This window comes from Tiliqua scincoides, chromosome 1, assembly GCF_035046505.1.
Source record: "Tiliqua scincoides isolate rTilSci1 chromosome 1, rTilSci1.hap2, whole genome shotgun sequence".
Taxonomy (NCBI): domain Eukaryota; kingdom Metazoa; phylum Chordata; class Lepidosauria; order Squamata; family Scincidae; genus Tiliqua; species Tiliqua scincoides.
In genome coordinates, this window is record NC_089821.1 from 196,604,431 (window position 1) to 196,617,922 (window position 13,492).

At 40.8% G+C, this 13,492-nt stretch overlaps 1 protein-coding gene across 2 annotated transcripts in view; it reads right to left on the reverse strand.

Annotated features, from left to right (window-relative positions):
* Nucleotides 1-13,492, reverse strand: part of LAMA4 (laminin subunit alpha 4) — a 107,259-nt gene that overhangs the window by 15,054 nt on the left and 78,713 nt on the right. For both annotated transcript variants that reach the window (XM_066613560.1, XM_066613568.1), the window contains 7 exons: nucleotides 10,908-11,070; nucleotides 8,507-8,634; nucleotides 6,916-7,087; nucleotides 5,526-5,657; nucleotides 4,457-4,599; nucleotides 1,720-1,858; nucleotides 88-225 (listed from right to left, as the gene is read on the reverse strand). In XM_066613560.1, the coding sequence (XP_066469657.1) occupies nucleotides 88-225; nucleotides 1,720-1,858; nucleotides 4,457-4,599; nucleotides 5,526-5,657; nucleotides 6,916-7,087; nucleotides 8,507-8,634; nucleotides 10,908-11,070 (1,015 nt within the window). The remainder of the gene's footprint in view (nucleotides 1-87; nucleotides 226-1,719; nucleotides 1,859-4,456; nucleotides 4,600-5,525; nucleotides 5,658-6,915; nucleotides 7,088-8,506; nucleotides 8,635-10,907; nucleotides 11,071-13,492) is intronic.

The following is a 13,492-nucleotide window of genomic DNA, read 5'->3' on the forward strand; positions in this document are numbered from 1 at the left end:
TTAAAAGGAAAAAAAGAGCAGGATTAAATCATACTTTCTAAGTTACTTTAAAATAAATAACTGTTAAAAGTGGAAAACTATACTTACTCCTTCAGAACAATAGAACAAGAGTCCATTGGGTTGTAAAGTCCGGAAATTAAAGCCTCCTTCAAATCCATAAAAGGGGGAAATTTTTTGACTGGAAGCAATGTAGCTCTCTCCATTGAAATATGCTTTTCGGGACATCTGGACATCAAGCAAGTAAACAGAGTTTAAAAAGTAGGAAACAGAACATTTTGAAAGGAAGAAAAAAATATATAGAAGAAAAAAGAAAGCTCATTCTTAGGCTCAGGCCAAATTCTCAAAAAACCAAACATTGTCCTTATACTTTGTATGTTATCATGACAGGCTCCTCCTAGACCCTTTATCACATTTTAATGGATTTACCTCTTGAGAATTTAGAATCCCAGTACTACGGCTGATCTGTCCATGAAGCTGACTGAGGGGTTCACTTTAATTCGTGGATTGGTTGGAAGTAACCACCTCCATCTGCCCACCTACACTGTTCTTCTTTTCCAGCATGGAAAAGGAATGGAGTAGAAGAGGAAAATTGGAAGAGACCGAAGGGCTAGAACAATAGTGATGCTCTCTGTCAATCTCTTCTCTGTACTACTACTTATACTCTGCTCCCCTCTCCACTCAGGGAGTGGATGCCAGGAACTCAAATGCCAGGAGATCTTGGGCCAGCCCCACACAATTCACCAAGCATGGCTGATACAATCCTTTTATTTATGTGCAGTGCTTGGTGAATTGTGTCTTAGTGTGTCCTGGAACAAGGGGCTGTTCAGTTAATGCTCCCCCTTAGAATCTCATTGCACAGTGATAATGTTATTTGTTGCCATTATTCATGAAACACCTGGGAGAACCCACAATCCAAATCTCATCACACACAGAGGTTCAAGGAGGGATTTCCTAGCAAGCCCAAAGAGAATAATGCCTGCCATCCAGAAGGGCAATACAGTATCATAAAGGCAATACAGCTCTTGAAGGTGTCCTTCAGTTCATACAATTGATATTCATGGTGGGGGCAGTAACATAATTCCACTGCTGAGTTTGTAGGTCTGAAATTATATTGCAAAGTAAAATTCAACCATCACACTTAGCTCAATTTTATATTCTATTTTGTGGTTTAGCCACCTTCCCTATTTGAGACTCAGAGGTCATAAAATATGTTGACACTGGGGCTCCTCTGGTTGCTTCAAAATGCCAAAGCTGAAATATCTGTACTTCACTGTCAAAGTGTTTTTCCCCAAGTATGCAAAACTGAAGAGGAAAAGCCAAGAGGAGAGACCTCTTCCTTGCTCTTGCTAGTTTAAGATATGACCTTTGAAGAGTGGGCAAGCCTAGAAAGATTTATTAAGCTGCCAGCCATCCTGATGAATATCAACTATAGCAGGCCGACCATACAACTCTTTTGTTCAGATTCACTTTCCACATTAGGGAAGGTATTAAGTATCAGTCCTGTTTCTTTACACTAAAATAAATGTAATGTACCTTAATATACCTGTGCTCTCAGAATGTTATCTTTGCCCATCCACACACTTCTTGAGAAAAAAAAAATATTACTATTATGCTCAGCACGTTCAGGGGAACAATCTACAAATGTACACATTGAGAAGTAGCCTTCCCCAAATATATTTGTGGCTTAAGCAAGATATACAAGCAAGATACTACACTTACGAGTGATTCCTCAGGACAGCCATAGCCAATTCCTAAAGTCCCTGGCTCCTCTAACAAGTTGAAGTCTTTCTTTTGGAACTGGAAACCTTTCATACAGCCCCTAAATGCTGTACTGACAGCCAGGTGTGAGCTGACACCACTGTGGACACATTAGAGAGCAAAGTCTGACAAATACTCTGAATCCAAGGTAGTAAATGGCACAGAATAACAATATTTGCTAACACAGGAACCCCCTCCCCACAAAAACACTTGCATGTCCATCCTTCTGGGTTCAGTATGAGATGCAGTGATGGCTGCTAAGGTGGGCTACTCCCCTGCCTGGTGGGAATCTCTACTGCCACTTGCAGGTTGATCAGGGGGTGGATGGGGAAAAAAGGTAACAGCAGCCATTGGGAGGCAGCAGTGGATGCAGGGAGCAGCTTGGTCAGGACCATGCAACTGGACAACTGCTCTACTACAACATCCTTGCCTTTCTCTCTTCTCCCAACCATGCTGTAGTTGTGGCAGACAATGCCTGCCAGCAAACCACCTCATCAGCCATCACCTCTGAGATGCCTCATGATTTAGAATATAAAATACATAAAAGGCTCCATGATGACCAAAATGCCTTTTTGAGTGGAAGGCAGAAATACTTGTACAAACGCTGTTGCCACCTCAGCATGCACAGTTCTGTGGTCTGCAGCACTAGGTCATGATGAGTTTTGTAATGGTGGCTCTTTCCTGTTCTAATGGTGCCAAGTTATTCAACTGCACCTACAGCAGAATTGAGCACTTACATTATCATACAAGCCTAGGCCACCAGCGTTCATGCTGTCCTTTTAAAATGCAATGTTTGTTTCGGGATCCAAAACCTATCAGCTTTGCTTTGTCAAGTGAGAAAATTTTTTTGCCCCTTCTACTTTTGTCATATGTTGGATAACAAAAAGCAAGCAGAGTGCAGGAGAACATCGTTTTAGGGCTTTCAGGCTAACGCGCAATTTCCCCATCCCACCCCAATCCCCCAGTTTGGTAAAGCATCATATCAAATATTTATTCATACATTTTTTCTAAGTCTGCGTTTCAATAGAAACATTGGACACTGTGAAACATAACTGTACTCCAGCCCCCAAAAGGCATTTTTTAAAAAGTGCCCTGAGTAGGATTGCTGACTTCTTTTACCCTTGGTCTGGTTTTCGTGCCTGACACTCCACAGTACCTGGCACTTCACAGAAATGTGGTCAGTAAATGCTTTCCCTAGCATTTATCTCCATGGCAAGAACAGCTTTATCTGGCAACTTTCTGAGTGTCAGGATACTGGCACAAACATGGCAGAGCCAAGACAGAACAAGGAGACATCCCTAAACCTGAGGAAGAGTCATAGTTACAAAGTTCACACGCTATAATGTGGAAGTTGGCAGGTTCTAATACAGATGTTATTTTAATGTCCCTGAAGTTTGGGCAACTGGACCAATACAAATAGCACAACTGCTTTTGGTCTGCTTATAAAAGGTATTTTGTTGTGAAAATCTTTTGCAAGTTGTTTAGAGAGCCTCTTAGGGCTAGAAAGTGGGATGGGAGGATTTAAATGAAATAAACAATGATAAAAGATATTTTATTTAAGTCCCTTATAATCTATTTTTATTGTACTCCAATATTTATATTATTTATTTGTGTTTACAGTAATTTGAGTTGCATACCCTGCCTATTGATGATAAAACCTACCCAGAGTGAATCACAAACACCCACACATTTCAACAAATTAAACCAATTCCAACAATAAAACTGGCTAATAAAACCAGTAGAAAACAGCATGCTAAAAATCAGCAAGCAGCTCAAAATTTATCATCGCAGACTTTAAAACATGCCTGCCAGAATCAAATAAGATGTTTGCCTCTCTAAAAGCAGACAAAGATGGAGCAGACCAGCTTCCCCCAATTCTAGCTGCCACCACTGAAAGGCCCTCTCTCATTTTCTTTGACAGGAAAATGAGGTGAACTTCAGAAAGTGACTGCAAATCTTGAGTAGGTGCAAAGTGGAGGAGGCAACTCCTAAGATATTTTCTCAGGCCATTTAGGGTGTTAAAAGCCCTAAGTCAGCATCTTGAATTGAGTCTGGAAACAAACTGGAAGCCAATGAAGTTTCCTACCAATCCCAGACAAAAGGTTGGCCACAGCATTCTGAGCCAACTGAAATGCAGTTCAATCTGAAAGTGACTACAAGACATGAATGCCTAAGGCTGTATCTCTTCTCAGCAAGAAAAGGTTTAGCTGCTAAAACAGATGCAATTGGTTGAGAGAGAGAGAGAGAGACTTCCACATCCACAAACAGAGGTGCATCCAAGTGATAGCCCCAAATTGCACACCTGTACTGCGACCCCATCCAAAATAGGCTGAAGTCCTTCTTCAGAATCACCAATAGTACCTCCATCCTGTATGGTTTAAGCTCTAGTTTGTTCCCACCCATTCACTCCCAAACTAATCTCTAGAATCAAAAGCATTCCAAGGCACTGGGGGATGATACATGCTCTGGAACAGGATTCATGTGGATTCACTCTTATCACCTGTCGCATGGCACGCTTGTCACACTATATACTTTGCTTGGTGCAAGCCTGTCTTCCAAAAGGTATAATTTTTCCCCATCAGATTAGTCTTTGAAACGTGCAGAATTACATCCTTCATTTAATTTAGTAGCATTGGTACAGTACATTTATTATAGAGGGATAAAATGAATAATGGTTGAATCTAGATTATAAACCAACCTAGATTTTAAAATCTCAATAGGTGCTCCTCCTATATAGATATCAGAAAATGGCATAGTTTTCTTCTCATTTTCCATACTTGTTATATGTTTCTTGTCTACTACCAAGAACATTTTCTTGGAATTGTGGTATATAACAGATATCTGAAATTAAAAAAAAAGAGTTAAAGCCCATTGTACCAAGCCAAACACAATTGTTATTTTAAATGTTTCATTTACAACACAATTCTAGGTAGGTCCCATTGTGTTCAGTGGGGTGCACTCCCAGGAAACTGTATATATGATTGTGTCCTGATTCAGTAAGAGCCCTTCTATGCTCCCCAGCACAGTTTATATGCAATTGTTTTTATAGGGATATTCTGAGCAAATGGTAGCACTGCCAGAATGGGGAAGGGTCCCAGTTTAGCAGCAGAGTGCATGCTTTGCAAGTTGCAGGTTCAGCCCCATTTGCCAGCATGGCACAAGCTATCATGTAGCAGGGCTCAGAAAGACCTCTGCCTGAAGTCTTGAAGAACAACTGCCAGTCAGATCAGGTTGGGCTGAATGGAATAGAAGTCTGATCAGCTTCATATATCTAATTCCTACATGGCTTAACCACAGCTGTGCTGTAAAGTAATGATGCAGCCACTATATACAGCTGGGTAGGCAGAGAGCTGTGTAGGCAGAGAGTGTTTGCTTGGTGGCTGGTGCGCTCCCATGTTCTCCACACAATGGGATTAATCAGGATTTGTATATTGTCTAATCCAGCACATTAGTACTCCCGCATTGTCCTTATTCTAACAGTAACAACATTCCAAATTTTGAATCTATTGAAATATTTCTTTGTAAGGAAATAAAGTGTTGTGAAACAACAACAGTGACACAACTGTAGCGATGAAAAGTTATGCAGGAGTTTTTCTTTTGCCATCAACATACAATTTCATTATTACCATTCCTGTCTCAGGGAATGTGGCGCCACTTCACATCAAACAAGAAGATATTAGGAATAAATTCAATGGCAGAGAAATGGATTAGTTTTTGTTTAATTAAAACAGCCTGCTGTAGCAAACTAAATACTGGTATCTCTATACCTCATGGAATTTTGCATCATTAATCTGAACTTTCTTCAAAGTATCTTCTAAAATCACAGGGCCGTTGCTGAAGCCAAAATCATACTGTAGATATGAGTATCCATTCTGCATCTCTAGGCTGAAGAACATGCTCTGCACAAGACAAAACAGTAAGATTTCTCTGAATGGATTTCTATTTCAGAAGTTTTACAAATAGCATTCTGTTTCTGGCCCTGCACTAGATCTCCCTTGGCACACTGGGCCCCTGCACCCCTCTAGCATAATGGTGATAGGTGCTGGCAGCAATGCTTCTCCCACTTTATCCAAGATTTGCAAATTTTCTCATCTGTTGCTTGCAGCTAATGCATTCCTAAGTGAGAAAAAAATGCTTTTTTCTAGCCATCACCTGCTTAATGATCTCACTTCCTGCTTAATGACATCACTTCTGGCCCACTGCAGGTGCTATGAATGTTGTTTGGCCTGCAGTATGAAATTGACACCCCTGCACTAGGACATTCTCTAGAAACCCTTAGATCAGTGTTTCTCAAACTGTGGGTTGCAACCCACTAGGTCGCGAGCCAATTTCAGGTGAGTCCCCATTCATTTCAATATTGTATTTTTAATATATTAGACTTGATGCTACCATGATATGTGACTTTATTTGGGGAAATGTTAGAGCTGTACCTTTAACAGGCTACTATGCATATGTTTTGAACACAGGTAGTAAATGGGACTTACTCCTGGGTAAGTGTGGGTAGGATTGCAGCCTAGGATTGTGAAAAATTTTCCTGCTTGATGATGGAACTTCCAGTCATGACATCATTTCTGGTGGGTCCTGACAAATTCTCATTCTAAAAAGTGGGTCCCAGTGCTAAATGTGTGAGAACCACTGCCTGAGATGGTGTAGGGGCCTCTGACAAACAATTCCATTTGTAGATGGGTATGCCAGGTGCAGTGGAAATGCACACCTGTCAGAGCTTGCTTGTATTGCCACTGCTGCTACAACTTGGGAATACAGGGGTTGACCAGCCTGATGGGCCCTCTGATAGACATGGTCAAAGGCTTAGGCTAGTCAGTTCCTGGTGCTGACAGTGTTCATCAGTGCATGAAAGTACCAATTAGTCTAAAATTGCTAATTATATACCTGTTCCATTATACCATTTCCTAACTCTGCCTAGACAAAATAATCATTGAGTCATGAAGAAGCAAGAGCAAAGAACTAAATGATAACACTTTTCTGAATAAAAACCTGTATGGCTTATCTCTTTCTCTACCACACTAAAATTGCTTTGTATTGTATAAGAATGGTTTCTCTGGAAACAATATAAGAATTGTCTTCAGGCAAATACTGTAGTTTCCTGGAGCACCTAATGAGCCAAGAGACTAAAGTCTTCTTTCTTCTTTCACTTACTCCATTAACCATCAGGAGGAGGAGTCCATTATCTGTTGGCGTTCGAACTTCTACGTCAAAACGAGTCACCATGCCGAACTTCCCTCTTCTCTCAATGTTCTTGACCAGCGCATAGCCAGAACCATCAAAGAAATAGTTTACAGCTCGGCTTTGTGTGAAGGCTAGTTTATCCCTGGCATGAAGGACAGAAGCAAATGAAAATCACATCCCGGAAAGAGGAGGCCTACATGCCTTTCCCCAGAGAGGTAGTTAGAGAAGCAACACTGAAAGGGAAAATTGGAAAACGAGGCAGATGGCCTCAAAATATATACATGCCTACTAATAAGATACACAGAAATTTATCTACTGACACTCACTGTTTGTAAAGTTAAGGTGCCAGCTTGTGTGATGCTACAATATTTGACTTATTTTCATACATAGTATGTTCTGCAGTTCCATAAATGTGTGACATTCATTCACATTCATGTAACTGCATTCATTTTCTGAATGAGGAATTTAAAAGATTTTATGCAGGGCATTTTTTGTTTTCATGGCTTAAAAAAAAACAAAAACAAAAACATGGATTTTGTTTCCTTCCAAATTAGCAGGTTTCCAAACTCTGGGGAACAGAGTAATGGAAGTGAGGAAGAAATATCTATTATGTGTTGAAGTGAATGCTTTGGTGGACAATATGCCCTATGTAACCCTATGTAGGATAAAGACATCCAGGGTAGCATTCAGAGGAGCACCTGTGCACAGTCACCTGCGTTATTTCCTTACCAGCAGCCTCTTGTGTCCCCCCTCTAAACCACTCCTGAGTCCTGGGAGACCCTCAGCTATGGCACAGAATCCTCAGAATGAGGCCTCCCGACACAGAGTAATAGAAGGGGATTCTGTGCTGAAGACTGAGAGGGACCTTGTTACTGAGTGCAGGCAATTGTCATTCAGCCTCTATGTGAAAAGCTCCAATGAGTGAGAACCCACAACTGCCACATCCACTTACACTCGCAAACCAAGGTGCCTCTGCCTGGTTTCCAGGGATTCCCTCTTCTCCTGAAGCCCCTTCTACCAGAACTAAAGTCATTGCCAGGGCCCCCCAATCCTCAGGAGACATTGGAGAAAGGTGCAGGAGGCTACTGTGGTATGGAGGGGTTGTGGAAGAAATTGTGTAGCATCTTGCCTTGCACAAGTGCTCATCTGGATGCTGCCAGCTATATTTTGCTATATTTTGCCAGCTATATATTTTGCTAAATATTCTTTTCTATTTTAATTTTATTAATTTTTTTTGTGATACAGTAATTTCTACTGTTAGCTGCCTTGGGTTAACAGTAAAAATTATTGTATCATGGCTCTGCAGTAGTGGTCTGCATAAATATACCGCAGGCTGGCACTGAGGATGAGAATAGGGCTAGTCCTGTTAAAAAACAGAATAAGAGAGTGAAACTCCACCAAACACACTCAAAGCCACTCTTTTCCATACGTATTACATGCCCTCATCATCATCCGTCCAATTCATTACACACATTTGGAAGAAAGGTTATGTTAAAGAGAAAGCTCCTTCTTGCAGCAGTGCAGCAGGAAAAGAATGATGATGCATACAATTCCCCCCTACCTGGCACAAGGTACTGATTCAGAGATATTGTAGATATTTTTGAAGTTGTACAAACTGATGACGTCGTCATTCAGTGTAGCCAGCTCCAAGCAGCCAACGAAGCCAGGCAGGTCCAAGCTGGGAGGGAGCTGCAAAAGAAGCAGCATTCAAAATCAGTGCTGTCCAAGTCAAACTTGATTATCAGTGAGCCAAACCACATCTGCAAGTGGATGTTTCCCAGGCCAACCTTGGGTTACTCTCTCCAGTGCAATAACTCCATTTATGCTACCACATCTATAATGATGTCACCTCTTTTTCCCTCTGGCTTTGCTCTCAATTCCTAACTCTTTCCACATCACTTGCAAATCCTTTGACGCTCTCCCCTCTTTGCCCTGAATATGTCTTTTCCATCATCTCTTTCTTGCTTTATCTATTCCCCTATGCACTTACTTGCTGTACGTTCCCCCCTTGCCTTTGTGATCTTCTGCATGTCTCTCTGCCTGGAACCGCTGCCCTTTCTTGTCTGTCAAGCTACTTCTGCCTTCTTTGAATTCCCGCTCAAAAATGCCTTTCTTCCACAAAGCAGTTTACAATTCAACTCAACTTGGCCATTCCTTTCTCAAGTGTTGTCAACACGCTCCATCCTTGGTTATGTTACTAGGGCTGCAACCCTTATTAAAGCCCAATGACTTAAGGTCAGTCTTACATTTTACATTAAGCATATGCTTAACTCTAACGAACTTATTAATTTCACACAAAACAGCAACTGGACTGGACATGACCTGTCTCTAGATCACAGCATTTTAATTCTTTCCCTTGCCATGGTACGGATCCAGATTGGTTACCTTGCAATGGCATTTTGCTCTGAGAAATAAGATCCTATTGGCATAAATACTAGTGCTTTTTAATTTTTGTACAGTTGGACCTCCTTATCGGCAGGTTTGGCATTTGCAGATTTGACTCAATGCCAGTGTGGAACCCATGTCTGGAGGGCATCAAGGACCTCCCAGATGTGACTGGAAGTGCCTTCTGGTCATGTTCAGGAAATGTTCTGAGGTGCGGTCTCCCCAGGTCTCAGAAAGTCTCTTGGATGCCCCAAAAGGCACTCTGGTTTTTGGTTGTGTGCCTGCCTCCCCACACCTCAGAACACCTTTTGGATGCTTCTGGTTGCATCCAGGAGGTCCTGTGAGGCCCTTCTGCAGATTTCATTATCCATGGAAATTGCTATCTGTGGGGGGCCCTGGTATGGATCCCCCACAGATACCAAAGGTTCGCATTTTCTAAATGTACAAAGCATTTCAAGTGCATTATTTTTTGATGTAATCCTTACAACAAGCCTATAAGGGAATTATTAACCCCATATTGCAGCCAAGGCTTAGAGTGGCTTGCCCAAGGACACCTTGTGAGTTCATGCCAGAGGCAAGATTCAAGCCAAGAAAGTTCTGATTTTGCAGCTCAGTCTCTTACCCTGTGTACTACACCAGCGCCAAAGACTACATGGTGTTGCCTGACCAGTCTTTTTATTTCTTTATTTCCTGTTATTTGAGGCATTCAGAGAACATATGTGTATGCACATATGTAAGTGGTGCTGAGTGCCAGGGTATAAGAACATAGTCCAGGCTAGTAATGCAGTGCTAGTTCCAGGACTATGGCAAGAGGCCTCAGATCCACAGGCCAGGAGGCAAGCCATATTTTTAATGATCAGAGCAATCACCCCTCCACACACTTTATCAGGTTGGCTTGGATGGAGCCTTGCCTGCACCAAAATTCCATAGGTGACCACACCTTGATGGCACAGCAGCAGGTTTGATCTTGTGACAAAAGCCATCTGCTAGAAGCTGGCTGACTTCACCCTCACCTCCCTCTTTATTCTCTCTCAAATCATTTTGCTATGCCATTCCCAGTAGAGGGTCTCAGCACATGAGAGAGTTTTCCTTGTGTGCACATTACCTATATTTAAAAGCACTCTGGGTTATTGATGTTCACCTGCTTGCTTTTTCCTTCCCCAACCCAATGGGTAATTACTGCTTTCACAGGACAACAGGGCTGATCGCATTTTAGGTAGCAAGGAATGCAGGGCTTGCATTTTGTATGGTGGTTTTTACCCTTCACTACAGTTTTTAAGCAACAATACTGTCTTTATTTCTGCATAGAAATATGTTTCCTCAGGTGGATAAATTACTTTTGATAATAGTGTAGATTTATACTGGAAAATGAATTAATTTATGCCAGTGTTACTCTCATGACCTCCCCCAAGAAGTCTTTGGATTTGTAGAGTTTTTACCTATTTTATTCACAGAGTTTATTCCCAGGTTAGACTGCTCTGCTTAAAGATGTCAGTCTCATAGATATTTCGCCTTAAACCGAGAAAATGAGCTTTGCTGTATTAAAGTAAGAGCATGAACAGAAGAGTTTTTCCTACCTTAAAACCTGGAGGCACTCCCCCAACATAGAAAACTATATTTTGGGGTTCCAAATCCAACAGAGAATCATCACCAGGGACCTCTCCTTTTTTGATGAATTTTTCTTCAGCCGTGCTTCTGGGACTCGGTATAGTCAGAAACACTTTACCATGCTTTCCAATTCTATTGGAGAAGAAGATATAAAAATGAGATTAAAAAATAAAGATCCGCAGTCATGCCTTTGGATGAATTATTAAATAGGAAAGACTGATTAAACAATTCCTTTAGAAAATGTACTATTTTAAAATTCATTATTTTTACATCACAAAAGTGTCTAGCCTTCCAAAGGAAGAAGTAAACTACAGGATTGAGACCATACTCTCCTTTTTCAGTTCATTGAAAGAAGGAGCCATTTTTTCAAAGGCTTTTTCAAATATCGTTTCTATAATTTACATAAGCCTTCAATGTATTAACACACTCCTTGGCAAAAATGAGATTGAAACAGAGGCAATAGCTCTGGCAAGGTAATTTATTTACAGCATTTATACCCCACCTTTCTCCCCAAGGGAACTCAAGGAAGTAAAGGGCTTTGACTCATCTTATTTTAGATACAAGTTCAGGTAAAATAATATTGTTGCTATGTTTTTATAGTGTAGAATCCACAGCTCCTTTTAAAGAATCTCTGGATGGCCCAGGAGAATCAGCAATAAAATGTGGCTCACACACCCTTAACTTGAGTGTTAAGTCAATAAAATGTGGCTCAAACAAGTGTTCATTTTGTAGAATGGGAGTCATCTCAGAACAAACCAACCAACATTGTGCTAACTACCATGAGCTCAGGGCTGGCTTAAGCCAATTGAAACAGTTGCTCCCAGTTGGATTCCGTGCCTAAGGGGGCCCAGTAATAAGGTAATCTAGTCTTGTATGCAATTTATATAAAATAAGCTTTGGTCCATCAACTCACAGGCAGTTTTTAAGTGCACATTTTGATTGCTTTCCATTATACCATAGAGATATAAAGTCTATAATAAATTTTGTTTATATCTAAGATATTAAAGACCTTGGCTGTGAACCTGGGGCCCTGCAAAAAATGTTTCCAGTTGGGCCCTGCAGCTCCTTCATGAGCGACTAAGTTTTGAACCTTGATTATGTATAAAAAGCCTTTTATCTGTTTTGACCAAATGACCAAAAACAAAAGGAAATAGATAACCAGTTCTTATTCCCCTCCTCTCAAGTCAAACAAAGACTAAGCTCAACTTGTCTACTAGAACTTTTCTATGGTTCTGAATGTAGTTTTTCCCCTGAAAAAGGGGCTGTTCTGATGGTGCATGCGTATGCTAATAATGGGTCCAGGCCTGTATACTGGGGCCCTAAGTTATGACAAGCCGAAGAGGCCTCTTTCTTAACATTATAAAAAATGTTTATTATTCAAATAGAAAGGACAAAGAAAACAAATATCCATGTTTTCTATTTGCATATATTCATAGGCAAAGGCGCAATGAAAAATTCATTACACATAAATATCTTGAACTAAGCCTATTTGCATTATGAAGTACTTTCAAGTTAAAGTACTTTTGTGTTTTATGATTTTTTAATTACTGTATTTAAAAACTTTGAATCTTTAGCAGAGGACCCTTATAATGTGGAGCTCTATGTTGTAGTTTACTTTGCTTCATAAATCCAGATCAGGAGGAAGTCTGTCTAGGAAAAAAGGATGAATAACGCTTGTACTAAGTGTGTGTGGGTTTGGAAGCCTCCAGATTTTAATAGAGAATTGAACACATGTATATGGACTGGATCATGCATTGCACAGACACTCTCTCCTCTCTTCATCTCCCCCTTTTCCACCTCCTCTCGATCCACTTGCAAATCAAGCCCACTTGAGCCAGAAATGAGGCTCCCAGCTTATTAGCCAAAAACTCTTTGACAGTGTTGAGTCTGGCTGTGTTGTCTCCTGGGGAAGGAACTCTGCACTGGTGGGTGTGTGCTTACATTAAACTACTAAACATAAATTTTGGTGTTGGGAAAACTGGATCATAGATTGCTAAGTGGTGTGTGTGATTGTGCATGTGTGTGTGCACTAATACTATGGCCTGGGAACAAGGAGGAGGGGTGGGATGGGGACTTCATGATTTAACAGAGAAATACAGCTGGTGTGCGTATGAGTGCTTAAGAAGGTTGTGCATGATTTCTGGGCTCTGTGGGGAAGGAGGGACTGAACTACGAATTGCTAAAGGGAGGAATCTTAGAAAAAAATGATGAATTTTTAAAACTAAGCAGAAATGTTGCTTGGAAAAAAGGGTTTGTGGCAGCCAGTTACAACAAACAAACATATTGTAGCACAAGCTTTTGTGGACTACAGTCCACTTACATCAGATGCATGAAGTAGAAAAAAAGTAGAGCAAGACATTCAATCTTCTCATTTGCTTCCCTAGGTCTCCTACAATTCAAAAATGAGTGGTGCAAAGAAAAGGGGACGGCATGAATGTTGTATTTTTATGTGAACTGATAGTCACCTTGAACACTTCCTTTTTAGGAAGGGACAAGTGGGATATAATGGTTTTAAAAAAAAAGAAGCATGATGGCCCTTCATTTTCATTACTCA